General features: G+C 39.2%; 1 protein-coding gene and 1 long non-coding RNA gene across 7 annotated transcripts in view; one reads left to right on the forward strand and one right to left on the reverse strand.

The window, feature by feature from the left end:
- The first annotated feature begins 392 nt into the window (after nucleotides 1-392).
- Nucleotides 393-27562, forward strand: LOC131762367 (uncharacterized). Of its 6 annotated transcripts, none has more exons than XR_010842235.1 (8): nucleotides 393-478; nucleotides 2202-2345; nucleotides 5449-5772; nucleotides 6401-6443; nucleotides 9919-10022; nucleotides 12837-13596; nucleotides 13714-13798; nucleotides 27334-27562. It is a non-coding gene; the product is annotated as an uncharacterized lncRNA (long non-coding RNA). The 6 variants fall into 6 exon arrangements; XR_010842233.1 differs by having other exon boundaries at nucleotides 5449-5654; nucleotides 6337-6443; XR_010842234.1 differs by lacking the exons at nucleotides 2202-2345; nucleotides 5449-5772 and adding an exon at nucleotides 16196-16308 and having other exon boundaries at nucleotides 409-478; nucleotides 6337-6443.
- Nucleotides 11038-27802, reverse strand: part of CALCR (calcitonin receptor) — a 149196-nt gene continuing 132431 nt past the window's right edge. Inside the window, exons 10-14 of the mRNA XM_059073923.2 lie at nucleotides 25944-26004; nucleotides 25798-25864; nucleotides 23355-23573; nucleotides 20685-20726; nucleotides 11038-13152 (exon numbers count right to left, since the gene is read on the reverse strand). Coding sequence (XP_058929906.1) covers nucleotides 12880-13152; nucleotides 20685-20726; nucleotides 23355-23573; nucleotides 25798-25864; nucleotides 25944-26004 — 662 coding nt within the window. The 3' untranslated portion in view covers nucleotides 11038-12879. The remainder of the gene's footprint in view (nucleotides 13153-20684; nucleotides 20727-23354; nucleotides 23574-25797; nucleotides 25865-25943; nucleotides 26005-27802) is intronic.

The raw sequence follows: 27802 nt of genomic DNA on the forward strand, positions 1-27802 counted from the left end.
AAAGTGGAGTATCGAAATAAAATAGATTAATTTTATTCCTTTGATTGGGCTAAGTTTTCCTGCTTTTTCCTGTGCCTTGTAACTTTGTGTTGGTATCCATGCATTTGAAAAAACAGCCTCCTCTCCAAGTCTTTACAAACTGGCTTTGTATAAGAAAATACCTTTACTAATCAGTGTACCCAGAGATTCTGGGGGCCTCTCAAACCTTTTTTGTTGATGTGTCTTCTCTGGATTTGGGTGCATAAATTCTCACAGGGTTTTGTGTTTGTTTTTTCAGGCACTTGTAATCTCGTATTCCCTCTGGTGTCTGCGTGCAGTACTGCAGGTTCTCTGGAACTGCTGCAAGCCTCTCAGCTTTCTTTTGTTTTTAGCAGCCCCCAGGCTTCTAGAGTATTCTGGTCCCATCAGTGTTCCCAGTGGGTGAGACAAAAACAAGTCTCTCAGGCAACCCCCTGCCTCAAATGCTGGAACATTGAAGGTATGCCCTTTTTCCTTTGCCAGGAATAAGCCACTAGCAGAGAGTTGTTTAATGACTTTCCTGGGTTAATTCTGCCTTTGGTTAATTTCCAGAGTTCTGAAAAATGTTGATTTTGACAACTTTTGCCAGTGTTCTCATTGTTTTTATGGAGAAGCAGATTTTTGGAACTTCTTACTCTGTCTGGATGTGTATTTCCTCTATATTGCTTTTATTCTTAATATGTACTTGCAGTTAGTGCATAATCTAGATTGATATTTGTATTATTTTATCTTATTGATTCTGTCATTCTGCTGACTTCTGGCTTCCATTATATCTGTCTAAGTCACTCAGAAGTTAGTCTGTTTTTCATCACTGGTTGCTTTTTAAGAGTTCCTATTTGTGTGTGTGTGGGGGGTTTAGTCTATGTTACTCTGTGAATTTCTTTTTATTTACTCTTTTTGGCTTTGTTGGGCTCCTTGTGTCTGTGGATTGATGTGTTTCAAGTTTATGGAAAATTCTAAGCCATTATCTCTTGAGATATTACTTGCAACCCATTCTCTTTCTCCATTTTGTTTGGTGGAGCTCAGGTTAAATATATATTAGACATTCTCACATTGCTTAGTTTCTCTTCTACCTGTTTCTTCTATCTATGTGTGAACTCTGGATATTTTCTTCTCACTTTTCTTTCAGTCCATGAATCCTCTATATCTATGTCTAATCTATCAAACTCACCTACTGTCTCTCAAATATTATTGGCTTTTTTATTATAGAAATTATATTTGATTCTTTTTTAAGAGGTAGAGATAAAGGCTTCCCTTTATTTTTCTTCCAGTTTTATTGAGATATAATTGACATACTATAATTTTAAGGAGTACACTTTTAATAATTTTATTCCTTGCAGATATCTTCAACCTTTTATATACATTTAAACAATGTCAGCAAAGTTGTTTTTTAATCTACATAGCAAGTTCAACATCTGATGTCTTTGCAAAACTATTTTATTCCCAGCTCTCTTCGTGAAGTCTAGTTTCTTTGTGCCTAGTCATCTTTGACTATGTGCTGTACAGCATATTTGATTTTTTTTTTTGACTATTGACAAAGTTTGCACTTACACTTTTTAAAAATAGAACACTTGAGATTGCTTTTGCCAGGCACATGTGCATAAGTAAGGAGCTCAAATATTTCTGGAGAACTTAAAGTAAGTTCAGGAGTTGAAATTCCCTAGTTTATCCTGAAGAGTGGAATGGGATATAATTCCATAAGAGTTACTTTAATTCACCCTCATCCTGAATCCTGATGGTGTACCCTTTTGGGGATGCCAGATCATTATGGGGAGGATTTTTTTTCCTGTTAGTCATCTCTCTTCTTTGTATGTCAAAATTGAGGTTCACATTGACAAATGCCCTCAGTGTGCAAGCGCCTTCTGAGAGCACTTATCTTTCTGGGTTATTATTTTCCCTTCGCCTTTGACTTTGTGTTTTGTTTCTTGTTTTCACTTTTATGTTTTTAACAGATAATTTTAATATTTTATCAAGATTTTTATCTGTTTTCTGAGGTAGACTTAATCTGAATTATCTAATCAACTATTAACAGAAACAAGAATTCCAGCTGTGCATATTTCTTCAAAATGTGCAGCATCTTGCTCAGAGAGCTTCATGGATACCATGCTGATTTCTTTTTTTTTTTTTTTTTTTGCTATACGCGGGCCTCTCACTGTTGTGGCCTCTCCTGTGGTGGAGCACAGGCTCCAGACGCGCAGGCTCAGCGGCCATGGCTCACAGGCCCAGCTGCTCCATGGCATGTGGGATCTTCCCGGACCGGGGCACGAACCCGTGTCCCCTGCATCGGCAGGTGGACTCTCAACCACTGCACAACCAGGGAAGCCCATGCTGATTTCTTTACATGTCCTTCTTCATCAGGTCCATTATTAGTTTTACAGGCAGATCAGTGATTTTTTCATACATTCTCAGTATACAATTCTGGTCTTCCACTGCTTTAATAGTTGAGCTTTTTAAAAAATATATATGAGGCATCACATCTTTCTATTGCTGTGGTCTCTCCAACTTTCTGTACCATCCAAGTGACAGTACTTCTCTATTTGTGTTAATATTTCAATTAACTTTGTTACTCTTACACTTCACATCTTTGTAGGATATAAGAATTGTTTCTTTCTTCCCAGATAATTTCCCATGAAACATGGGAAACATGTCCTCTTCTTCTTTTATGGTCTTGCTTTATCTGTCAGCCTGGGGTCCTCTGGAGAAAGTTTTGGAGCTGTATCTGGGCACTATTATCCCTCTCTTCCTCATTTTTCAGTTCAAAGATTTCTTGGTTTTGCCAGCCGGTTTTCTGCCCAATAGAACCCTCTCAGCCTTTAGGATGGGCAGGCAGGCCCTCAGTAGGGACCCAGTGTACTGATGCATTGATAATAAGATTCAGAAAACCAAATTCTAATTTTCATGGATATCCTCAGATTGAACTCTTCTCATTCTACCTTCTTTCTCTGAGAAAGCTACTACCATCATTTGGAAGAAGAAATGAAAATCACCTGTGCTTCCATGATCCTCAGCTTCTTACCTAAAACCTTCTGACAGGGAACATTTTTTATTACATTAGTATTCATTCCTATGGGAGTATGAGTATGTCTGATGCATTTAATGAGCCTTGGCAAGTTTTTCTTCAGGGCTTAGACATATGCTCTAAAAAGCCAATTATCTTAGGGCACATTGCGATGTCAGGACAGAAATCTACTGCAACTATTTCAAGGAGAAGAGGGATTAATTGTAAGAATACAAGGCAGTATTATAGAATCCAATTGTTGGAAAAACAGCCAGGTCTCTTGAAAGATAGAAAGTAATCAGGTGGCTACTTTTTCCATTTCTGTCTTGCTCTCTTTCATCATGGTCCCCTGTCTCCATTCTCTCAGCATCTCTATTCTCCTGATTTTCTTTCTTATTTATCAGTGCATATATGGCTAAAAATGGCTGCTTAGTTTAGGTGTCTGCCTGTGTTTATTTTATTTTGTAATTAAAATTTTTAATTGAAGTATAGTTGCTGTACAATATTATATGTTACAGGTGTACAATATAGTGATTCACAATTTTTAAAGGTTATAGTCCATTTATAGTTATTATATAATATTGGCTATATTCCTTGTGTTGTACAATATATCCTTGTAGCTTATTTTATACCTAATATTGATAGTTTGTATTTCTAAAACCCCTATAATGGCCCTCTCCTTTTCCCTCTCCCCACTGGTAACTACTAGTTTGTTCTCTATATCTGTGAGTCTGCTTCTTTTTTGTTGTATTCACTAGTTTGTTGTATTTTTTTAGATTCCACATATAAGGGGTATGTGACATATTCCACATATGTCAGACAGAAAGACTTTGTCTTACTTTTTTCACTTAGCATTACGCCCTCCAAGTCTACCCATGTTGCTGCAAATGGCCAAATTTCATTCTTTTTATGGCTGAGTAGTATTCCATTGTATACATATATACCACATCTTCTTTATCCATTCATCTGTTGGTGGACACTTAGGTTGCTTCCATATCTTGGCAATTGTAAATAGTGCTGCTATGAACATTGGGGTGCATGTATCTTTTCATATTAGTGTTTTTTTTGGGGTTTTTTGGATATATACCCAGGAGTGGAATTGCTGGGTCATATGGTAGTTCTATTTTTAGTTTTTTGAGAAACCTCCATACTGTTTTCCACAGTGACTGCACCAATTTACATTCTCACCAACAGTGTAGGAGGGTTCCCTTTTCTCCACATCCTTGCCAACATTTGTTATTTGTGTTCTTTTTGATGACAGCCATTCTCACAGAATGTGCTGTGGCAAAGACAGTGAGATCATCTGGTCTAAACATAGAAGACATTCTCTTAGATGGTAGTGTAGATGGAGAGGTAGTGATTGGTTTATCAGTAGATCAACAGATTCACTATTCTGGAATGGAGAGACACTTATCCACTTTTTAAATGCATGAAGTGTCTTCCTTGATTCAATTATTTTAACACATATACTAAGGGCAGAGATAGGTTATTTCTTGTTATTAATTGACTTGTAGATTTGTGCGTTTTTAGGTTGTTGTCGTTGCTGATTAAATGCTTCAGTTTCACCCTCCCTGACCACATGGCTATCACGCAAATCAGATCAAGAGTTAACCTTTTCTATGTGTGTTTTTCTAGTCACTAAGTTCTAAACTTTGTCTTTGCTTGCATTCTGAACTTTCAGGATTATTTTCTTCTATTCTTTCTAGTCTTTCAATGAACTGGAAGAGGGTTGCCCTCTCCCAAATAGGGATACCTGTTTGCTCCTAAAATATATATCATCTATGAGACTTTTGAATCAGACAAACCTAACACCCACTTTGCAGGTTCCCCTCTCACAAGATGAAGTGTGGATCCTGATGGTTCTCCCTGGAAACAGTCTTATTCCCATGTCTAATAGTGTCATTGTTCTAGTAACTACTTCTCTGCTAACTGAAGAGTCTGTGGATATCTTCATATGCTTTTTAACTTTTTGGATGACTTCTTCTATAACCTGCCTTTGCATAGCCCATGTCAGTATTTTTCTTATTGATTAACTGGAGTTCTTTTTTATGTTCTAGACATTAACTCACTATTAGTTTTATCTTTCATTCTAACATTTGTCTCTTTAACAAGGGACACTATTCCTTATTGATCAGGTATCTTTATTTTGATGTAAACAAATTCTTTTTTTTTTTTGGTTTTTTAGTTTGTTATTTGTTTAAGAAATCTTTTCTGCCCTCAAGCTATTTGTTTGCACATTGTTTTTGTAAATGCATGTATTTATCTTTTACAATTAGCTCTTGATCTCCCTGGAATCTACCTTTTTATATAGGATTAGTAAGAGATCCAGTTTTATTTTTCCCCATGTTGTGAGCCAGTGTTTCCAACATTGTCAAGGTAATTTCTCGCACAATGTTTTTCTTTTTTCTTTTTTTTTTTTTTTTTTTTTGCAGTACACGGGCCTCTCACTGTTGTGGCCTCTCCCGTTGTGGAGCACAGGCTCCAGATGCGCAGGCTCAGCGGCCATGGCTCACGGGCCCAGCCGCTCTGCGGCATGTGAGATCTTCCCGGATCAGGGCACGAACCTGTGTCCCCTGCATTGGCAGGCCGGCTCTCAACCACTGCACCACCAGAGAAGCCCCACAACATTTTTGTTTGTGTGTGTGCGTGTGTGTGTCTGTGTGTGTGTGTGCTTGCTTTTACTCCATTGCTCGCCTTCTGTTTCTTCTAGAATAAACATATCTAAAGTTTAAGTGTCCTTCAAGGAACAGCTTTAGGTATGTCCCATAAAATTAGAGATGTAATGCTTTCCTTATCTAAATAGCATTAATAGTTAAAAACTAACATGACACTAATATAAGACAGTCAACATTCTATAATCTTTATTTATTTCGGCCACACCGTATGGCTCGTGGGATCTCAGTTCCCCAACCAGGGACTGAACCCGGGCCATGAAAGTGAAAGCCTGGAATCCTAACCACTAGGCCAGCAGGGAACTCTCTATAATCCTTAATATTCTTTTGAAAGTCAAGATTGTACAGAAATATTTATTGTTTCCAACATCAGATTGTTTAACTTACAATTTTGTTATTAATTTTTACTTTTATTGCATTATGGTCAGAGATCCTCTGAGTGATGTTAATCCTTTGGAATTAATAGAGGTTTCCTTTGTATTCTTAAATATGGCTGTTTTTGTAAGCATTCTATGTGTACTCAAAAAAGAATGCATGTTTCCTGTTTGTTGAGCGTATAGTTTGATATCTTTAATAGTTTGAGTTTGGTGATTGTATTTTCCAGATATTATATAACACTTCTAATATTTTATTTGCATGATCTATTAGATTCTGAAACAAGGATGTTAAAATATTCAACTACAATTGATAAGTCATCTATTTCTTCCTGAAGTTCTCTTAGTGTTGTTTGGTGTATTTTGCAGCTGTATTTTAAGGTGAGTATGAGTTTATAATGGTTATAATCTTCTTGTTCAATTATCCCTTTTCCTAATACATAATTTTCTTTCTGTTCTTTATGCTTTTTTTGCCTTATTAAATTCTACTATGTCATATATATATATTTATCATTTAATATTTATATTTTAGTTCCTTTCATATTAGGCTCTTTAACCTTCTGTGATTTTTTTTTGCGGGGGGGGGGCTGCACTGTGCAGCATGTGGTATCTTAGTTCCCCGATCAGGGATGGAACCTGTGACCCCTGCAGTGGAAGCGTGCAGTCCTAACCACTGGACTGCCAGGGGATTCTGTTTGATATTGAGAGGATCTTACATTTCTTTTGGTTCATGTTTCCCTAGCATAATTTTCCCATCCATGTTTAATATTTAATTTTCTTTTGTCTTAGGTGTGTCTCTTGTTGCCTGTACATTGTAGGGCTTTAATTTTTCACTCCACTATGGAACTATCTGTTTTTAATTGGTGACCAAGTCCACTCTATTATAATTAATCTTATATTAAGATATTTCACACACTTTATGGCCCATAGTCATGCTTACTCACCCATATTGCTTTCTTAACTATCCAAATCTCTATTTCTTCCCCTAAAAGAGAAAGCTTTAGTCTGCTCTCTTGTCATGTTGATCTTGCCCCAATCTTGTCAATATTAATAAGATTTTAGTTTGGGGTATTTATTTGTCAATCTTTGAGTTTTTTCTTATTTGAGGTCTTTTAATCTTTCTTTAATCCTGGAGGATTTAAACAGTATTTTTTCAAACATTCCCCCTCTCTATTTTCATTTTTTGGTCTCCTTTTGGGACTCCCTTTGTCCAGGTGTTGGATAGAGACACTTTCATAGCCACTTCGTAGAATTATGAGCCTACAGATTAATCTTACTGGCTTTGATTTCCCCTTTGGGCCATTCTAAATAATGCCCATTCTTTTTTTAGGAACTACTAACTAGGTTTTACAAGTCATGCAGCAACATGTCAGGGGAAATCTTTGCCTGGCTAATAGAGTAATGGTGGCTATAGCCTGTTTTGATTTACAAAAAGCTGTTGATGATTCCAACTGAGCCTATTGGGAAAAAAAATACTGGCTTATGTGGCTCTGGATGAAGAGAAGGAACTGACAGCTGTCTTACTCTGGGTATAGAATGTCCACCATTGAGGACAGGTCTTATTTAGCATTTTGCAGTAGAAAATTATCCCTGGTTTTCAGACTTAGTTTTTTTAAAAATGAGTCACCTCTATCCCTTTCAGTGGGACAAGCCTCCCAACCCTGCACACCCTTTCACTAGGCGCCTGAGTGAAAGCTCGGCTGCAGGGTGAAGTCTCTTATCTCTGCTCCCAGTTAGATGACCCCTATCTGGCCAGTCTCCTCAGCTCTGACTCATTTGCTTGAGCTAGAAACAGTAATCAATGAACTTGACAGATTTGACTTGGGCTCTGATGCTCACTTTGACCCTCCTTATTCCCAGGCCCCTTTGATACCAGCTTCTATGGCTTGGGGTACTATCCTCCTGACTCTGTAGTTCATCTAGGCCTCATTGCACCTACTATTCCAGGTACCAATGCTCCTTGGGTCCGCTCTGGTGCACTGGGGCCAGGATCTAAACCAATCTGGTTAGCCCTGTTTGCATCTCCACCAGGGAAGGGGGTCCTACAAAATGTGGCAACACTCTTAGTAGGAAACAGAAAGTACTGAACAAGAGCTTTTACCAGTCCTGCAAGGTGGCAATTTAAAAAGCAGAGGCACTGGGCGCTCGATTCAAACCCTAGCTCAGCCACTTACTAACTGTGTGATTGTGGTGGGCATGTTATTCGTGGCTCCCACTTAGTTTTCTCATCACTAAAATGGGGCTAAATTCAGGTTTCGCTGTTATAAAGAAGAGGTAAGCTAATGTCCATAGGTTTATATTGACTATGGTGTTTCAATGATTGGTGTTCCTTTTTTCTTCTCAAATCATCTCCATTTGAGGGATGTTCTTCATAAGTTCTCTGTAACTTAACTCCATATTAAGCCTCACGATATCCCCCTTGTGACGACAGCATACAGAAGCTATAAGGCTGCGTGTGGTGGAAAAGTGCTATATCCAGAGAAATGCTTGCTGCCCTGAGAATTAACCACCTATCCTGCTGGGCAAAGATTTCGAGGGCTTGCAGCTGGGTGTCTGTTTCAGCCTGAGAGACCAGTGTCCTAGTTTTGATTAGCCAGTCTGGCAGGGTTGGATGGAAACAGATATCCTGATCTATTCTAAATGTTTTTTTTTTTTCATTAGAGACATCTCCGTTGGTTCTTATTGAATATGTACTTAGCACTTCACCAGTAACACTCTGAGATTTTATTTGGAGGTGATTTCTCCAAATTAAAATGAGATATTGAGTCTCTCAAGCAAAGCAGACTGCGGTGACATTCAGTGGTGTTGCTGGTCAATTGGTGAAGAGTGAGACAGTTTTGAGTGTCAGTGGAAGGGCTTCTAGGTAGAATGCATTGAATGTCTGTGAATGGAAAATGGACACGGATCAGTGACCTAAGAGACTGGCTGGTCAATACTGAAGATAATGGAAAATCTCTGAAATCTTTCAGAAGTGCTTGCTAATCCAAATGAAGGAAGATATGATATTAGAATCTCTTCCTGACCTAAGTTAGCTTACAGTTTCAATGGCCATGTTTTCCCTCCTTCAATGCTTATTTTTCATAGATATTAAACATGTTAATTCTATGTCCAGAAGAACAAAAACCATCAGAAATACTGTTGGTTTTAAATTTTCAAATGTGGTTTCTTTCTTTGTCTTCACACGCACGTATTATCATCCTTTTTCTTTATGCTTCCAGTTAATTCCCCAACCTCCCTCCCCACCTCATACAAATTATCTCTGGATTGGTTCAGTAAAATTAATTTTCCTAAGCTTAAGTTAGGAGCGAGGCACCTTGTTTCTGCTCTCAAAATAACAAATGACCATTTCTTTCTGAGCTTTCTAAATATGCTTTTCTAAATATGTCTTCTGATCCATCCTCTTCATGAATAACCTTATTTTAAACTCTGTTAGCTCCAACCATAAGATGTTGAACTGTAACCTAGCCAATGAAAGAATTACTACCTTAGACCTTATCAAGAAAATGAGTCCTTGCTAAGCCTTTATGCAGAGATCTTGTGAGAATACTTCTTATAACTTAGCTGTCCCACCCAGCACTAATGTGGAGAAAAGGTCACACGCAGCTACCACCTCCAACCCCATGTGTGTGTGCTTCTGCCCCAAAGATATCAGTGGTTATGGTTTAAGGGTATGGGTTCACTTGGCAGGTTTGACACAGAGAACTTTGTCATGATGACTTGTTGTACAGCCGAATGAAAGGTGTATGAAACATCTGTTGCATTAATGACAGTGAATGCAGGAATGAATGAGAAGGGTTGGAGATCCATGATGACAGCATTTCTATCATTTCTTTTCCAACATCTTTCCCTCCTCCAGGAACCATGATATGCACGTGTATCCAAAGGCCAGTTTTGGATCAAAGCAGGTGGGCAGCTGACCCTCTGAGTTCCAGTTACCCTGTGGAAGAATCAGATTTTACGGTATGATGGGAAATTATTTTTGTTCTTCAGTATCACGAGGGTAAGGATATTTGTTTCTCCCAGTGGAACACAAAGGGAAAAATGTAGCCCTGATGTATCCTTTCTGAAAAAGTTCCCCAGATCTCCTGAGGCCAACAATTCTGGTTGCTGTCACATAGTATGAAGACCCTACAAATTGCTCTTGTTCCCCTGTATTATTCATCATAGTTCTCATTTATTCCTCATTTCCAGATCTGAAAATCTTTCCAGTAGTGGCCTTTATGCATTCTAATGATATTTAATTAGCTGCCTTTAACCCAGCCAAAACTATCTTAAAAAATCAATGATTGTGGGCTTCCCTGGTGGCGCAGTGGTTGAGAATCCGCCTGCCGATGCAGGAGACACGGGTTCGTGCCCCGGTCCGGGAAGATCCCACATGCCGCGGAGCAACTAAGCCCGTGAGCCATGGCCGCTAGGCCTGCGCGTCCGGAGCCTGTGCTCCGCAATGGGAGAGGCCACAACAGTGAGAGGCCCGCATACCGCAAAAAAAAAAAAAAAAAAAAAAAAAAATCAATGATTGTAACAATTCTAATGATCTGATGTGATGTTGAACAGTTCAAGTCTGGTCCCACAATAGTGGAAAAAATAACCCAAAAAAAACAAAAACCCGAAGAATGTGATATTTTCTTGCCCTTGCTTTCTTTGCTGTGCTGCCCAAAGTTATACAATATAGTTTGCCAGTTGCGTGTGGTTTTGCTTTAGCAAGCGTATGAGAACTGTGCTTTGGAGGGTCTAGTCAAATTGAAGACTGAAGATGGTTCCACTGACAAAGATAATAACCCTGATGTTTCGCATATGGTTTTCTAACCTATATTTTTGCATTATCTTGCCTTCTCCTGTAATACAAGAAAGATGAGATGTCAGCATCCCATGGCTGAAATGAAACAGAATAGGGAATGAGTTTAAGAGATGAGATGAATGAATGAATGAAAAGCTGAATGTTTCTTTAGAAAAATATGCACATATACAACTTTTTGCTTATCACATACTCTGTATTAATTCATACATGGATGTAGCATAAGCATTTTGAATAATTTTGGCATTGTGCACAATTCTATAGTAAGCTGTTTGATTTTCTTCAGCCACTACTATATTAGCACAATAGCACTAGAATATTTCAGCAAAATATTATCACATTTGTACTAGAGCTGCCAAAAATACTCTGTTTTCCATGTTTGTAAACAAAAATAGGAACGCTATTACATAAACACTGTGATTGGAAAAATACCCTCTTTTCAAATCCTCCTTTACATTCAAGTAAAGGAGACTTAAGCTACTTTAGTATCCAAAATACATTTTCTGTGAAAGAATATAATTTTCTTTGGGTGCACTAAATATGCAACCAGAACAAATCTTTTTGTCTTTCCAAAACTATATCATTTCTGAAAGGCAGTGCCATAAGATGATATACATGAGATGAGATTTGGAGGGCTTCAATGTATGTCCTCATTTAGCATACAGATTAACTAATGGTAACTGATTACTGTTGCAAATTCACAACTTCAGGTGCCAGCAATGATACTGGTTTACTCAGGGATTTTTGAAGATTTTATATTGCAGGAAGTAAAGAGAGGTATGGGAGTATAATATTGGATTTTATATGAGAAAGTTTTTATTTTAAATGAGTTGATATATAGTTAAACTTGTAGCAGTTAATTTTTTCCCTCTCCTGTTTCACTAATAGCAAACAAGAGGTCAACTACAAACTGATTTCTAATTAGTCCTACTGAATCTTCCTGGAAAAGGCTCTGAGATCTTGTTAAGTTTAGAAGCTGGGTGGAAAGCAGTTAATGGACTTGTATGGAGTCTTTTAATTACCAGTCTTAAATTTATCTTTTACTGCTAGATAGCACCCAAGGGCAAGAGGTAATCTGCTTTATAAACCTTGGAATGATTTGCTTTATAAATCCTGGAGTTTAGGAAAGTGGAAAACTCTCTTTAAAGAGAGTATTCTCTTCCACTAGGAATTATATTTTTGGCAGTTTTGTGAAAAATTTAGTGATGGATTCTTTGTGACCTCCCAATTTATAAATGTTAGCAACATGAAGGCCAATTCCTCACAGCAGTTAGGGCCTGCCCAACAGATAGGATTATCCAAAACCAAGATGAGCGTATTAGTAAACCAACTAACAAATTGACCCATCTAAGGTTTAGAGCAAACTGACTCTAAATTTCTTTTTCACTCAAAGCATTACATTTTCCTGCCAAATGCAAATCTTTCCCCCCACCTACACACACTTGGTCATCTCATCTCTATATTAGAAAGCCACATTGTCTTGCGGAGGTCACACTATAATTTGTGCAGTTTACATTGTGTGGATGGTAAAACGTCTGAGTAACATCAGAATTGATAGAAATTAAAAATTAAAAATCAGATCCTTAGCCAAATACAGAAGTATCCTAATTCAAAGTTTAGAGTTAAAAAGAAAAACATTGACAGTGATTTTAATTTTTCAAAGGTATAAATGGCTCAAGATTAACAAGGAGCACCCTGTATCTGAACTAGGTCAACTTAACTGTGTTTTACTCGGACACTTTGCTTGCATTACTATGACATTTGTATCTCAGTCCTGGATGAAAGATGGAATTCACAGGAGTTCACAAATGCTGCAGAGGGAGACTCCATTCCTAGACTGTCTCCCGGTAGCAAGAGTACCAAGTAAAACTTTCTTCAGGTTCACTATGGACAAATGCACTTAGTAATTCTCACAAATGAGATGTTTGCTCCTGGGAGGATGGAAATTACTTTAAATGCATGGTCGGTCTTTTTCCCAGGAAATGAGGGCTCAGTGATCACGATGCTGTATTTGCGTCACATTCAAGCGGATGACTCTTGCTCGATGATTTCCATGGCGATGACCTCAGCACCCTCCATAGCGACGACCTCGGCCCCCTCCTCGCCTAGGTTGTTGGTGGGCATGTTCCTTGGCTCCTGATGGCAGATGTAGACAGGAATCTGAGGAGCCTCAGCCAGGGCGGCAGCGGCAGCGGCAGTGGCAGCAGCAGCGTTGGCAGCACGGTTGGCACGGCGGCGGCCACTCCAGCGCTGGGCTTGGTATTGGTTCCATTGACGCTTCAGAGCAGCTTGGACCTGGAAGAGAAGAGAGAACCTTGTGTTCATACAGTTGTCGGAAATGATCTGAGCCAAGTTCATGAGCACAGGTCTTGGAGCTTATCAGAGGTTGAATTGTAATTCTCATCTAAAGGGCCGTGTGGTAAATGCTCTGCCTGTGGAATATACCATCTTGGAAGAAGAATTTGCAAACTGGAGAACTGAGTTACTTGCCTCAACTACCACTGGCAAGGTTATTTGCTGTTTTGAGCAAAGATTTCTTCATTAGCTCTTACAGTCAATGAATGAAAATTTGACTTGGTTTCACATTCAGTATGGCATCCACGCCATATTAGGGAGACAGAGTTTGAAACCTTTTTATCTGCTACAACCTCTGATACAGCAGAAGCTTTTATCTAAATCTATACATTATTGGTCATGAAAAAAATATATGGAAACCATTGCACAGTTCTGGATTTTATGGTAATGGCCTCATACTGTTGATTTTCCTTTATCCAACGTGGCTTGAGATGGGGTGTGCCCGATAAAACTCTGGTTAGTGGTTAACTAACCATGTCTTATTCATTTTTGTATTACCAGATGTCGTGGTGTCAACATCCATTCTAGAATGATTTTCTCCCTCTTTAAGCCAAGAAAATGATCATCCATGACCGTATTGTAATTGGTACGTGAGCGTCGGGTGGTATTAGGGTGGGATGCTAAAACTGGCTAGAGTGAATTTGAGGAAGAGACTTGAATTCCTCCCTGAGGTGAACTGTAAACCACTAGGTCATCTACAGTTGTGATTAGGTCTTCTCTCTCACGCCATGGTGTATGATTTGGGGAATTACTCTTGAGCTCCAATGGGTTGCTAATTTTCGAAATTATCAGAAGCAACCACTTGTAATATTGTACCAGCAACGAGCTGCGTGGGAGGGAATGGTTGTCACTGGGTAACATCACATCACCTTCCCTTTCCTTTTCCACTGATAAGGCCATTTCACTGGGTCTCATTTGATGCCATGAAAAAGTATTGAACTTTGGGTCAAGAAACTGACTCTGCCCACATTAGCCATGAAATCTTGGGTAGTATAGTTAACCTCTCTGAGACTCCTTTCTTCAGTACAACTCGTCTACCTCACCTAGCTGTTTGAAGGATTAAATTGTTGCACTATGAATCAAACTGGCTTCTAAGATGTAAGTACCATACAAGGAGGCTATTATGCCTATTATTTTTTTAACATCTCTATTGGAGTATAATTGCTTTACAATGGTGTGTTAGTTTCTGCTTTACAACAAAGTGAATCAGTTATACATATACACATGTTCCCATATCTCTTCCCTCTTGCGTCTCCCACCCTCCCTATCCCACCCCTCTAGGTGGTTACAAACCACCAAGCTGATCTCCCTGTGCTATGCGGCTGCTTCCCACTAGCTAGCTATTTTACGTCTGGTAGTGTATATATCTGGTAGTGTATATACGTCCATGCCACTCTCTCACTTTGTCCCAGCTTACCCTTCCCCCTCCCCATATCCTCAAGTCCATTCTCTAGTAGGTCTGTGTTTTATTCCCGTCCTACCCCTATTACTCAGCCATAAAAAGAAAGGAAATTGAGTTATTTGTAGTGAGGTGGATGGACCTGGAGTCTGTCATACAGAGTGAAGTAAGTCAAAAGGAGAAAAACAAATACCGTATGCTAACACATATATATGGAATCTAAGAAGAAAAAAAATGTCATGAAGAGCCTAGGGGTAGGATGGGAGTATTCCTATTATTATACCCTTATTATGGCAGGATGGTGGCCTCAAGTCTTTAAAGGAAACTCTTACGTCCTATGTGTGGATATATATATATTTGGAGGGTGGTGGTGTTAAGAAAATAAAAAAGAGCTCTTAATTACATAGTTTCTCAGTTCTCTCTCATATATTCCAAGCTAGGTCTCCACAAAGAGTACTCTACAGCCTGGTAAAATATCTGATGCTAGTGCAAATGAAAGTTTTCTTCACATTGTGATTTGCACTGGCAAAAGGGTGTTGTTGGATCTTTCTTTTGGGAAAAGGAAAGATCACCCTAGGAATATATTTTCAAATACAAAGGTGTTTATTAAAGGTATTAATGAATGAATAGTTCAGACTCTCCCCTTCCATCACTCACTTTGTCCTTCACTTCACTCCCCAAGAAGACAACTGTTTCCCTATCCGTTTCTGGGCTTTTGCTTTGCAATCTGTGCAGTAGGGAGAGCTACAGAATTGAAGAGAGACTAGACTGATTATATCAGAAAGGATTGATATGAAACCACAGCTGAATATATCTGGGAAAGAGCATCCCTACTGAGTTATACTTTCAGATAAAACATGAGTAAATTTTACTTTTTGCCATGCAATGAAATTTCTTTTAGTACCTCTTCAAGAATCTAGTAAATATTTAAATTGCTTTCCAATTCTCTTTTGAACTTTGGATTTCTTTACAATGTATTTTCCTGTTGAGACTAGCAAAGAGAGAGTGATGCTTTATTTGGGTTGTACCGTCTATTAAACTGGTCCTTAAATGCCAGGTTTATAATCTAGGAACTATCAAGTGCCCTGTTGAGGAATTAGGAAATATACTGGCTCAGCATAATTTTGGAGAAGCAATGTCCCCAGACAAAGGGAACTGATAGTTTCCGTGGATTCAGCATCTCTTAAATACCAACATTGTCTTTATAGCTAAAACGCAACACAGATATTTAGAGGTATCTGAGGCAGACAGTGCCCAGCAGGAAAAGAAAAAAAAAGGAAGTCTTTGTTTTGACTCATCTGTCCTTTTAAAACAATCTCCATTGGAGTATCCATGCATACTACTGAAGTACCCAGCATGAGGCCAAAGGGTTTGAGGTCTATTTCAATTTTTTAAAATTGTTACAGAAATGTTCATAGCCTCCTATAATTGTATTCCAAAATTATAACCTATCCTTTTGTGTGGAGATGGCAATCTGCTTCCATTTGTAAACCACACATGTAAGAATAGGCCCTTAGCAGCATGTGAAAGACACTTCAATTTAATACAGTTTAATAAGGGCAATTATCTCCTACAATACCACAGGTTGAGCCTAACGCTGCTTTGATCACAAGAATGTGGGCACTGAATCTGAAAAATACAGGGGAGACTCTGGTTGCTCCTGAAAAGCATCAGAGATGTAAGGAGTTGCCCACGGCGTAAGTATAACATACAAAGTTTTGAATTATATAAATTCATTGCTCATTATAAAAGCAATTAACACAGATCACTTCACATTTCCTCGATTATGTCAATTTATTTATTGCCAACTTTAAAAAATAGAGCCCTGGTCTGATGGCTTGAAGACATAATTATTACACTTGGCTCTATTATTAACTAACTGTATAAGGCTGGTAACATTTGGGCCTCCATTCCTATATTTGTAAAAAAAAAAAAAACTCAGGTTGGAAGGTTCGTGGTTGAATTTGGATGTTTTTGTCTTTGGCCTTTGTTTTCCCGTTAAGTTCATTATAAGCACTTGCAGTTATTGCTGCTGAATGGAAAGTGGGACTTATCCCAGGAGTTCTGATTTTTTTTTTTCTTTGTCTAGGACAAAGAAATCCTTGTTTAGCTTTGAGTCCCAAAGCTTTCTTGAGCCTCTAGAAAGACAATATTTTTGAAAACCAAGTTTTATTGAGAGAATTTCTAAATAGAAAAACTTATTTTTGCATATGAAGTGGTCTGAAAATAGAACTTTACTAAAAGCAATAGTATACAGCCACTATGGAGAACAGTATGGAAGTTCCTTAAAAAACTACAAATAGAACTACCATATGACCCAGTAATCCCACTACTGGGCATATACCCTGAGAAAACCATAATTCAAAAAGAGTCATGTACCACAATGTTCACTGCAGCTCTATTTACAACAGCCAGGACATGGAAGCAACCTAAGTGTCCATGGACAGATGAATGGATAAAGAAGATGTGGTACATATATACAATGGAATATTACTCAGCCATAAAAAGAAATGAAATTGAGTTATTTGTAGTGAGGTGGATGGACCTAGAGTTATACAGAGTGAAATAAGTCAGAAAGAGAAAAACAAATACCGTATGCTAACACATATATATGGAATCTAGAAAAAAAAAAAGGTTCTGAAGAACCTAGGGGGCAGGACAGGAATAAAGACACAGATGTAGAGAATGGACTTGAGGACACGGGGAGGGGGAAGGGTAAGCTGAGACGAAGTGAGAGAGTGGCATGGACATACATACACTACCAAATGTAAAATAGATAGCTAGTGGGAAGCAGCCGCATAGCACAGGGAGATCAGCTCGGTGCTCTGTGACCACCTAGAGGGGTGGGATAGGGAGGGTGGGAGGGAGATGAAAGAGGGAGGAGATATGGGGATACATGTATACGTATAGCTGATTCACTTTGTTATACAGCAGAAACTAACACACCATTGTAAAGCAATTATACTCCAATAAAGATGTTAAAAAAATAAAAGCAATAGTATAGCGAACATGCAGGATATGACATAGGGAGAGTCCCTTATAGACAGGAAGGGGAAGTGGTGAGTACAGAGCCCTTCCAGTCCCCCCACCCCCCAGAGGAAGAGGAGAGAGAGATATAAAGAGACACAAATGACTATGCATTTCCACTTCATGGAGGGAATACTTAAAAAAATGGGGAGAAGAAAGCAAGGAATAACAAACATTCCTGTATAGCAGGTCTTTCTCTTTGCTTCTGAGAGCACAGTCCTGAAAATTGATAGCCTTGTAAAGAAGTCCCACTCTTGGCTTGGTACCAGGTCCAACATGGTGCCTGAGCAGTGGAGTAGCAGTGACTATGGCACATACTAAAGACAGATTCACAGGCCCTTCACAAAGGTGAAGAAAGGGGCCTGAGTTTCCAGGCTCCTCAGGTGGCCTGGAAGGGAGGACTGGTGTCTCAGGATAGGGCTGGGGCCTGCAGAGTGAAAGGATCTCTAGGGTCCTCAGAAGTGAGGGGAGCCGCCATGAACTTCAACAGGGGTTGCCAGCATAATACTTGGAAACCAGCTGCCCATTTGTTCAAAGGCTTTTGAACTAAATATTTTCTAGAGAGAGACTGTTGTAAACTATTAGAGGCTGGTGGAATGAGCTCTTCAAAGCAAGCTAAGTTACAGCAAATAAACAAAATTTTAGTTTTCACACATTTCAATTTGTGACTATTGAATTGAGATCCTTCTAGACCTTGCTGCTTTGATCCACAAACTATTTTATCCACAGTACATGGGCAATAGCAAGAAAAATGAAAAAGGGAAAACCTGCACTGTGTTGTTAGTACTCTCAATTTTTAAGCTACTGCTTAGAAAAATTGGGCCTCTCCCTAGGTGTAATCATCTTTTTGTGGTCTCTTAGATACTTAACAATTTACTGAAATGACTGGGTGGTCAATGTCCACACTCTTGGAAAAGTTGTGGGAAATGTCTGTTACCGAAGCGTGCTCTCGTGGTCATCTCCTGATTCCTTGTACTGTAATCCTCAAAATTCCTTTCCTGCTTTTAAACTACCAATTGACTATCTGATCCATTTCCATAGTAGAAGCCACTGATAACATATGGATAATAAACAAAAATTAAAACCTTTATCTTTGTCGTAGAGCTGACACATTAGCTCCCTCGATCTCTGCTTAAACGTAACATTCAGCCAGGCAAAGCCTGCTCACAACCACGCGGCTGGAAATCACTTTCCGCATGTGTGAGTGCCCTGCCCATGCTCAGTGTCGTAAGACAGTAAGCTCACAGGAGGCCCAGGGGCCTGCAACCCATGGGGCTGAGCTGATACTACATTTGGCACAGTACACCGTTTCTGTGTTATCAGAAATGTCACACTGGTACATTCCCGTGGTAACATGACATTAACTAAAATGGGGATGATTTCTTTACTTCCCAAAGTAGAGATAACATACTTGAATTAGAGACTTTCGATTGTTAGGAGCACCTCTGGGCTTGCTTTCTACGCCTGCCACTACAAAGACAGCATCGTGGATAAGACACAATCAGTATTGAGGTATTTTTACAAATGCATGCAAGCCTTTCGTGTTTTCAAGGTATGCCCTTCCTGAAACTGATTTTTATATTAGCCCTATATTGATATTATTTTAGATGAAAACATTTAATTTGTATGCCACCTGAGCCAACTCAAAAGGCAGGGATATTCATTCACAGAAACTGATATAAAGATGGGGTGACCTAAGCCCTATTTATTTATTAGTTTTTACTGTTCTTAAAAGAAAAGACACTTTAACAGCTGGTAACAGAAGGATGTCTTTTCGTTTCTATCCCAGACTTTCAGTGTAGTCCCTAGCAATAGTGAATGCACAGTATATTTTTGTTCGATTAAGGAAACGATGGATGGATGAATGAATGAATAAAATGTATCAATTAAAAGGGAGAGCAGGGGCAATCATCTTGCAGTTTTAGAGAGGAGCAAGAGGTTTTAGAGCTGCAAAATATTATAAGTGCTTACTGAATATTATTTAACTGAAGAAATAAAGACTAGAAAATCCATTAAATATCAATTAATAATGGTTAGAAAACCATTCTTATTACTAACTGGAAAATAATACATTGATCTTTTAACAAAATGTGATTAGCCTTGGTATAAAATTATTCTTAATAGGAACTAATTTAAAATTATCACAGATACTTTTACATTAAAAGTTATGAGGTGTATAACTCAAGAAAGTGTACTAACAAAACTTCAGGAAGGAGTCATAGACATAATGCCGTGCAGTGGAAGATTTAGTCCATTGAATTGGAAATCAGGAAATTTGGGTTCTAGTCCTGGTTATAAACTGTGATTGTGACATTGGGCAAGTCACGTGATCTTTCCGGAGTTTAGATTTCTCACCTGAAAAATGAGGCAGCTTTCAAATCATGTTCTTTGAAGCCCTGGAAGTTCATTGGTACAGATTTAAGCAGCTCCACTTTTGTTTTACAAATTGGGCTCCCAGGCAAGATATCATTGGAAGAAGGGGAACTCTGTCTAAAAAAACCCTTAAAACACTGGCCATGTGGATCTCTAGATTTTACTCATCTAAATATTCAGATAACAAATTACTTATTCCCTTTTGAATCTTAACTCCAGGGTGATTTTCAAAATGTTGAATAAGTGGTATGACACTGGCATCAAGCAACTGGAAAAGAAGGCAGTGAACCAGGACAAACTGGCTGGATACTGGTTCTGCCCTAGTGAGGAGTTGGGTCTTCCAAAGGGAATGGGGGGGTGTGACATCTATTCTATGGGAATCCAAAATAGCTTTCACTGTTGCTGCTTAGGGTGCTGACCAGCTTAAGGTATAATCCAAGGAAATGAGAATTTAGCTACCTGTCTGGATAATATCTTCAGTTGTACCACACAAAAACACGGGTAAGATTCAACTTGCAGTAGTGGAAAAAAATATGATCCAGCTAGTCATGAAACCCTGTAAGGTCAACTGTAGAAGTGAGAGCAAATGAAAAGTGCACAGAGGCCCTTTGGAGACTGTAAAGTGCTGGCTTTACATAAACGAGTGACGGTATTACATGTAACACACGCTTACCTCGTGGTTGCAGAAGCAGTAAATGACGGCAACAAAGAATCCCTAAAAAGAGGAGGAAAAATAGAGTTGAAATTATTTTTGTGTACATTGTGTTGTTTAGTAATCAATATAAACAGACAACCTGGAGAGGAACATTTCCCTACGGCAGTAGCAAGTCAAGGCTCGATGAAAATTACAACCACTCATGTTCAGTGCTTCACTACAAGAATATTCCATTAGAAATGCCTTTTTCTCATTAGGATTCTATTGTCTGGCTAAAAAGACTACTCTCGTCAATCTGGTTAATATATTACAGCCTTTAACATGGAGATTTATAGCAGAATATGCTGGTTACAGGGGATTTGAAAAGAATCTTTGTACCTAAAAAACTTAAAAACTGAGATCTTGTAGCATTTAGTAGAGAAAACTTTTGCAAGCACAAATGTCACAGTCAGTGCATGGCTGTGGGCCTGACTGTGCCCTGGGTCCTTGTGGTGAACTAGTGCAGTACTGTTCCCACAGCCAAGTCCATCTCGCCAATAAGGACGTGGACTAAGTAACTTCTGAGGTTCCAGTCACTACTCAGAAGATTCCTGTGTCCAAGCTTTAACTGCCTATAGAAATGGCCAAAATAGTAGATCCGATTATTAAAATAATTCCTAAACTTAACTTTTTAGTCAATATGTATTTTTTTTTTTTTTTGCGGTACACGGGCCTCTCACTGTTGTGGCCTCTCCCGTTGCGGAGCACAGGCTCCGGACGCGCAGGCTCAGCGGCCATGGCTCACGGGCTCAGCCGCTCCGCGGCATGTGGGATCCTCCCGGACCGGGGCACGAACCCGTGTCCCCTGCATTGGCAGGCGGATTCTCAACCACTGCGCCACCAGGGAAGCCCCTAAACTTAACTTTAAGCCCTATTAATTTTGACCTCCTCCTTCACATTGAGCCTCAGCAGTAGAAAATAAAACTACTTGGACATGAATAACTGAGACAACAGAACTCTGGCCTAAGAGCCTGTAGCAGACTCACTTCTGCCTTAGGACACGCCATGTCCCACCCTTGCTTTCCAAGTACCTCACACTGTGCCTTCAACGAGGCTTTGGATCTGAAGCAAAGTGAACGGAAACAAGGCAGCCACTCTCCACCTCTGTGTGGTAGACATGGGACCACCTGGGATGACCCCCAAGAGGCTGCTCCATTCTCTCCCACATGAGAAAAGACCTGGATACATTTCCCTATGTAGTCACTGAACTGTCAAAGATGGATTCCTGACATCCCTCTGACAGACTGAGGGTGACAGAGCAGGAGCCGTGGATGCTCTGTGCAAATTCATTACAGCTCCTGGAAAAACAATTCAATGTGTATTTATGAAAGGAGGGTCTGAAAGTTACTGTATGGGAGACAGAGTATATGTGTGGGTGGGACCAGCTGAGGGTCCTGGGAGTAATGGGAAAGCAGAAGCAACAAAGTGCTCACAAAACCTAGTTTCCTTCACAGTTTTGGCTGTTGGCTTGGAGTCTGTAAGTTACGAGATTTTAGGTCAGCTTTAGAGTTATATCTGCTGACTTTGCCACTAACCAGAAAATTCCATTTCCTTATCTGTAATAGGCCTGAGAATACTTACCTCACACATGAAGTGCTACATAGTGGTGAATGGTAGCTATAATTATGATGATTTCTGATTGGACAATGTGAGAGTGTCAGCCATACCCATTCTCTGTGGTCTGCCTGACATTGTAGGGCTAAAATATAGGTATACTAAGGTTCTGACCTCTCTAATCAGAACCAAGGCAATGAAGTGAAGTGACTGGAAACTGGCTTCCAGTTTAAGAGGGATATAGATTCCAGCTTGGGGTCCAGTGTTGGCATTTCACACTGATAGAAACATCTGCTTCTCTGCTCTGTGTTTTCATGGCATTAGCAACTATACTGATAATAATCCAGGTTGGAAAGCCAACTGGCATTGGTTACATTGGTCTTCTACAGTCCCCTCAATAAAGCAAAACCAAATGTGGCCCTCGGATGCTGGGGAGGGGAAGGAAAGGTCAAAAGCACTGTGGGAGGGACTTCCCTGGTGGCGCAGTGGTTAAGAATCCACCTGCCAATGCAGGGGACACGGGTTCGAGCCCTGGTCCTGGAAGATCCCACATGCCACAGAGCAACTGAGCCCTTGTGCCAGAACTGCTGAGCCTGCGCTCTAGAGCCCATGAGCCACAACTACTGAATCCTGTGCGCCTAGAGCCCGTGCTCTGCAACAAGAGAAGCCACCGCAATGAGAAGCCTGCACATCTCAATGAAGAGTAGCCTCTGCTCGCCGCAAGTAGAGAAAGCCTGCGGGCAGCAATGAAGACCCAACACAGCCATAAATGAATGAATGAATGAATGAATGAGTTAATGAATGAAAGAATAAAAAAAGCACTGTGGGAGTAGCTCTGCAGTCAGTCTCTGGACAAATATATTTGTTCTCTAAAGATGTATTCTCAAAGCTCATACCTCCTGTTTCCTGTCTCCTTGCCCAATTTTAAGATTCAAAATGTGGGAAAGCAGGCAGTGAGAGAGACAGAGAAGGTAACATGTGTTACCTTCCGGGTAACGTGTTCTAAAGGGTCATTCTCATCTCAGAGGAGCCCCAGAAAACTGTGGGCCCTGCACCAACCAGCTGAGTGAATGGTTGAATAAGTGCTTTCCCTACCTGGAAGTGAATCAAAGAGTGCATCACGTAGTCGTAGATCCTTCCAAGCACTGGGTGGGAAGGTCTCCAGGGGAGGACGACGAACTGAACCCCCAGCAGGGGCACCAGGATCAGAGTGGCCCTCACCGCCTTCAGGTACATGTGCGATTCCTCCTCCTGGGATTCCTTCATTTTCTTCACAAGCACCCGGACGATGTTGAGCAAAAAGAAGAAGTTGATCTGCAAAGATATGATCCTTCTGAGCAAATTCTCCACGTCAGCACCCCTGAAGGACACCCACTTCCCTCAGTTCTCGTTTATCCAGTGTGGGGAGCAGGTAGCACCTACACGGGACACAAGTGACTGCCTGAGAGGTAATATAATCGGCTCCGTGTTACAAGAACACGGAGCATCAGTAAAGCCAAATATTCTTTTCAGACGTGAATTAACATTTCCCCCCGTTTTTCCCTATATGAGAAAATAATTTCCTGTATATGTAAGTATATTAGGTTCAACTCTAAGGCAGGTATTTTATTCTTTATTTAGGTTTTTATAATTTTTACAAAGGAAGTCATAAATGACACTGAGATTTCTCTTTCTTATCTTTTCATTATGAAGATTTTTCCCTTAGGCAGGACTACTTAACTAAAAGTAAAATGAGGGCTGAAAAATTTATCTGTAAAGCTTATGCAGTGGAGAAAGCTAACGTAGACTTTTTTTTTTTTCTAATAACACTTTTCAAAGGAAATCACTTCATTGAGGTATAATGTACTTTCAATAAAATGGAGATTTTAAGTTTACATTTGGGAAGTTTAGACAAATGTATGTACCTGTGTAACAACCACTCCAAACAAGAAAAGAGCACTTCCACCACCCCAGAAAGTCCCTTCTTGAGCCTTTGCAGTCAACAACTCCCGGACCCCACCTCCAGCAACTAATGATTCCTATCATCACAGAAATGGAGTAATATATGGTGTGTATTCTTTTATGTCTGGTTTCTTTGGTTTAACATTACTATCTGTGGGATTCATTTGTGTTGTGTGTATTGGCATTTCATTCATTTTTACTGCTGAGTAGTACTGCATTATATAAATAATACATACACATACTTTGTTTATTCATTCTCCTGCTTATGGAAATTGGAATGGTTTCCAAAATTTGACTATTATGAATAAGCATGCTGTGAATATTTGTATACAAGTCTTTGTGTTTTCATTTCACTTGAATAAGTACCTAGGAGTGGAATGCCCTGTTCATATGGTAAGTGTATGTTTAACTTTGAGAAACTGCCAAACTGTTTTCCAAAGAGGTGGCTTCATGTTACATGCCCTCCAGCATTATATGAGAATTCCAGTTGCTCTTCAGCCTTGCCAACACTTGGTACGGTCACTTTTTAATATCAGCCATTCTAGTGGATCACAAATTACTTTTGGCTATGAAGATTAGTTTTAAAAATTTAATTGATCATTTATTTAAAAATAATTAGAATAATTCTTCTACCTGGAATAGAAATAAATGTTATTACCCCAAAAATTCAATAAAGGAAAGAGACCTTTAATAAAAATTGAATTCTTATGGGGTGTTGCGTAAATATTCAAGACCCGTGTTAGTAGGCCCTTGTGAGCACAGTTGAACTAGTAAGTACACCACTATTCTGAAAAATGGCAAAAGAAATTGAATTTGCATTGGAAAGGCCAGGAAAGTTAGGAGACAGCCCGGGTGATAACCTAGTTTGATCAGTTACTAATGGATGCTTCTTCAATGCAGGAGCAGAATATGGTCTATGACTCCGACTTTTCATTTTTCTCACTCTTACCTGAAGAAAACACTATCTTTGAGGTTAATGGGGAAAATAATGTCTAAATTTTAAATTGGATGGTTCTGATGATGGCCAACATACAGTAAACCATGGGTGGAAATAAAGAGCTTGCATATAGACAGTCATATTTTCTCCTGGCCCAACTTCTTACTAGTCATGTGATCTTAAGTGAGTTTACTTGAGTCTTTGGGTCTAGTTTTCCTAATGCGTAAAATGTCTCAATGTATCCACTTGGAAGGTCTGCTGTTAGTAACGGTATGGCAAGGTATGTGAAGTGCCTGAAATGCTGTAAGTGCATGTTCAGCAGTAGTCATGATGATGGCTCATGGACCAAAGGTGAAATGGAAGATGGTTTAGTTTGGCAAAGCCCAGGGGAAAATGCTGCAGGGGGACTTTGTGATCTCTCGCTTTCTTATCAGCAACATCTTTACCTTTGGCCTTTAACTAGGAGAATTTATAGAATTGTTGGAAAAAAAAAAGAACACCTATATTGTTGCTATGGCTTGTATAGAAATGAGCTTATGCCCCTCCACCCAATTGTAGTATATAAAAATCATTTTTAAAAAGACTCTCAAATCAAATTGTTCTTATTATAGATTATCATTAAATTAACTGTTAATAATGGATTTAAAAAGCAATTCTCACCACTAATGCCCCCATGACAGGACCATGGATGATGTAAAGCAGGTTGGTGTCCACACTCAGCCAGCAACTAAAAAAAAGAGGAGGGAATACATCAATACGATTGCATTTTATTTACAAATATGTTAACTAAGAACCACAATACTTACTTGTCATTGAAAAACAGGGCCCTTGCGATAGCATGGGCAGTGGTTGGCACCAGCGGGAGCCCTAAAATGTGAAAAAGTACAAAAGCTATAACTACAGTTTTATAGAAATTGTGGTTTACTTTCACGAATAGTGGCAAATTTCATGTCTTGTCAAGATATTGCCCTGATGTTTTTGTGCAGATTATCTTTGGTCAGACCAGGTAAAAATGCTCTCAGTTAGAACATCATGTGCTGTCAGAGAGTTTGGTTAACAGCATCCAGATAATTAAAAGCCTTTCACAAATTATCCAGTGTGGTAGGTACATTGTTACTCTATGACCATAATACCATTGTTATGTCTGTGGTGATGATGACTATTAATTGAGACCAGAAAGCTTTTCATTGTGTGTGAACTGGGCTCTCTTACACAGGGGAGGTGGGTTGTCCTGAAGGGAAGGGACCTGAGATGGCATATGAAAGCCATAGTCTGATTGCTCCAAAGACTTCTTGGTGCTCTCAGTATTTCTTCCAGGCTTTTTGTTTTTCTGTTTATATCACGTGCATTGATCCTACTTTCTTTCAACAAAAACACTTCAGAGTAGCTAGTACATACCCTACCCTCTGTAAGTTCTGGCTCCAGGACCTTTTATTAAAGCAGCTCAGAATCTATTTCCCTGAGTAAACTTGAAGTACTAGTCAAAAACAACTTTGAGTTTATAAATGGAATGATGGAGATAGCTGCTGACGATGCATCCTGTCAGTCTGAATCTTTTAAAAATCAACCTTTATTCTATAAAAGTAATCTAGAGTAAAGCTGTAGCTTTTGTAAAAAAAAAAAAAATTCTTTTTCTCTGATATACCCATGCACAATAGAAAATTATTTGATTTGGTTGACACATTTGTAGACAGTTCTTAAAACTATTATCAATTAAGAAATGTGTCTCAGAAGTGAATCAGACCTCCACACTTCTATTTTCTGTGAATTATATCCAAAGAGACTCAGAACATTGAGTTCTCACCAAAGAACCATCTCAGCTTCTTAACCCATGAAGCATATAATTCAAAACAGGACCATCAAATGTTTGACTTTGAAGAATTTTGAGTCTATTTATATAAAACATGATTGTGTTTTATTCACAGCAGTTCTAACATCCCACTCAAGTTTAGAATCAGAAATTCACTCTCTGACTTCACTTTGAAATACACATTTTAGAATTAGACATCAAGAGAGGCAATATGGAGACTTCACTTCCACCTTGTCATTTTGTAGAAAGGAAAATGCGATTCTTACTTAATACAGAGATGAGTATAGACCCGTATCTGTTAATTTCCTACGGCTCTTCACCTGCCTCTAGCTATGATGTCACTTTTTACACAGTTTATTTTTTCTTTCCTTTTCCTCTTCTTCCAGGCTTCAAGTGTCATAACAACCTTTCCGGCCCACTAAAGATGGTCAGAGTAAGAATAATCCTCTTTCTCCAGGATTTTTCTTCAGGAGTGCTGGATAAATTCTACTTGTTCATTATAAACGTCCATGGGTGGGGGAGGTCCTTCTTTGATTTATAACAACGGGAGAAACAGCAAGGTGAAGAATCAATCTGAAGAGGGTTGTAAAATAAATGATTTTTCTGAGAACTAAACTTCAGTGTTTGAAGTTGCTTCCATTTGAGAGAAATTGACCAGTAAGCCCTCCAGTGCAGACTTGTAAGGAAGTAACTACTGAAAGAAGCCTTTTTTCATTTTCTGTTGGGAAGTTCACCACTAGATACTTTTCACCCAGAGGGTGATGTTCATACTGTCTCTTATAATTCTTTGAGATGGAGTGGGTAATATTACAGCTGAAATGAATGGATGAGATGTACATCACCTGCAAACAAAGT

The sequence above is a fragment of the Kogia breviceps genome, chromosome 9, assembly GCF_026419965.1.
Source record: "Kogia breviceps isolate mKogBre1 chromosome 9, mKogBre1 haplotype 1, whole genome shotgun sequence".
Classification (NCBI taxonomy): Eukaryota; Metazoa; Chordata; class Mammalia; order Artiodactyla; family Physeteridae; genus Kogia; species Kogia breviceps.